At 41.0% G+C, this 1,697-nt stretch overlaps 1 protein-coding gene across 1 annotated transcript in view; it reads left to right on the top strand.

Annotated features, from left to right (window-relative positions):
• RAB22A (RAB22A, member RAS oncogene family) overlaps positions 1–1,697 on the top strand; it is a 30,159-nt gene that overhangs the window by 13,005 nt on the left and 15,457 nt on the right. The window contains exon 3 of the mRNA XM_019510192.1: positions 1,200–1,281. Coding sequence (XP_019365737.1) covers positions 1,200–1,281 — 82 coding nt within the window. The remainder of the gene's footprint in view (positions 1–1,199; positions 1,282–1,697) is intronic.

Below are 1,697 nucleotides of genomic sequence, written 5' to 3'. Positions count from 1 at the left end.
GTGGGGATCAGGATGGTGAGCGGCCAGAGTACAGAGCCAGCAGCTGCAGCAGAGCTTGTACAGCAATGTTTGCGGGGCCCTCCAACGTGCACAGCCTGGGGCAGTTGCCCTGATTCACCTCCCCCAGAGAGATGGCCCTGGCTATTGGTATTGGCCCCCAAAATCTCTGTCAGTGCACCCCTACTGTTGGTCTCTTAGTTTGCATCACTCAGTGTAATGGTTCTGCTGAAAGAGCAGATGACACTGATAAAACTTATAGGAGTGTTGGGAACTGTTTCACATTTCCAGCATTAGGTTTCAGGGGTTATACCCTACCCCTGCAGGAGATGTTTAGATTCCTCACAGAGCAGCAGCAAAGGAGGAAATTCTCCTAAAATAATGTTGTTTAATATGTTAATTAATGTTGTATTAATATGTTAAATATGCACTAAAGGGGTCCCACACACATAATGCAGTGCTTGATGAAACTATAATGCATTGTCTGGGAATGGCAGGGATTTACAGACATCAAGATACACTGATGGGAAAGTGCGCTTGAGGGCTTCGCTCTCTACTGCTTTATTCCCATAACCTCATTACAATTCAGTGGGAAAGTTAGCAGGGACTTCTCTGTATTTTGTGTCCACTCTGTGCTACTCCCTAGTGAGAGAGCAGTAAATGAAACCTGTTGGCAACTAAGATTTTGAAAAGGCTAGTACAGCAATGAAGGGCTCACATATGGACTGCTTGCAATATCTCCCTTAATCTCCATGTGTATTTAGGGGTGTTTTGTGTATCTTGTGGTGGAGTGCAAGATATGAAAAATGCTATCTTTTGTAGCAACACATCCCTACATGTCCTAGAGCTTCATTAGGAAGCTAGGGAGGAAGGTGGTGCAGGTTCGTTTACCGTACTTCTCCCCTCTATGTTCTGGCATACTCAGTTGGGTGAATTCCATCCTCTGTATAGGTTACTAGTCTCGCCTTTCGGGCCTGCTGCTTGTAATGAATTTCAGCCTGTATGTGTGACATTCTTCACTGTTTCTATGCATGATAAAAAACACTTCACTTTTTTAAAAATAGAGGAAAATGTTGTTATATTTTTAGCATTAATATGCCTTGAAGATATTTATTGTTTGGCATTTTATATATAAAAGGGGAGCTGTGTATTTGAACTATATTTTACTTATATTTGTATTCTGAAAATCTTGAACTTCTCAGAGCATCCTTTATGACCAAGACTGTGCAGTACCAAAATGAGCTGCATAAATTCCTAATCTGGGATACAGCTGGACAGGAGCGAGTAAGTAGAGATGTTGTGTTCCATAATTTTGGAGGATTCAGTATCATCTGATTCTGCTAGTTATTTATGTTAACATTTGTTTTCTTGCCTGATTCTTTCACAGTATTTTGGAGACAAATCTGCATGGATTCTAATGGAATGAGTTACCTTTCATTTTGATTTACTGTCTTTCCTTAGGAAAGTAATTATATAATATAGTGTATTTTCATATTTTCTAACACCTTTATAGAAGTGGAAAGCTTATTGAGACTGCACCTGGGTCTGGAGCACAGTTTTGGACAAAATACTAGACAAAGGATAGTTACAAGCTAGAAGGGTACAAAAGAGGAAAGCCAAAGATAAGGACAGTGTAAAAAACAGGTTTCTGTTCAAAGAGACATTGCCAGTAGGAGAGCAAGCTGGGCGGGGGGGGGTTG

Source organism: Gavialis gangeticus, unplaced genomic scaffold, assembly GCF_001723915.1.
Source record: "Gavialis gangeticus isolate Ggan-Ray unplaced genomic scaffold, GavGan_comp1, whole genome shotgun sequence".
Classification (NCBI taxonomy): Eukaryota; Metazoa; Chordata; order Crocodylia; family Gavialidae; genus Gavialis; species Gavialis gangeticus.
This window is presented reverse-complemented; position numbering and strand designations above follow the sequence as displayed.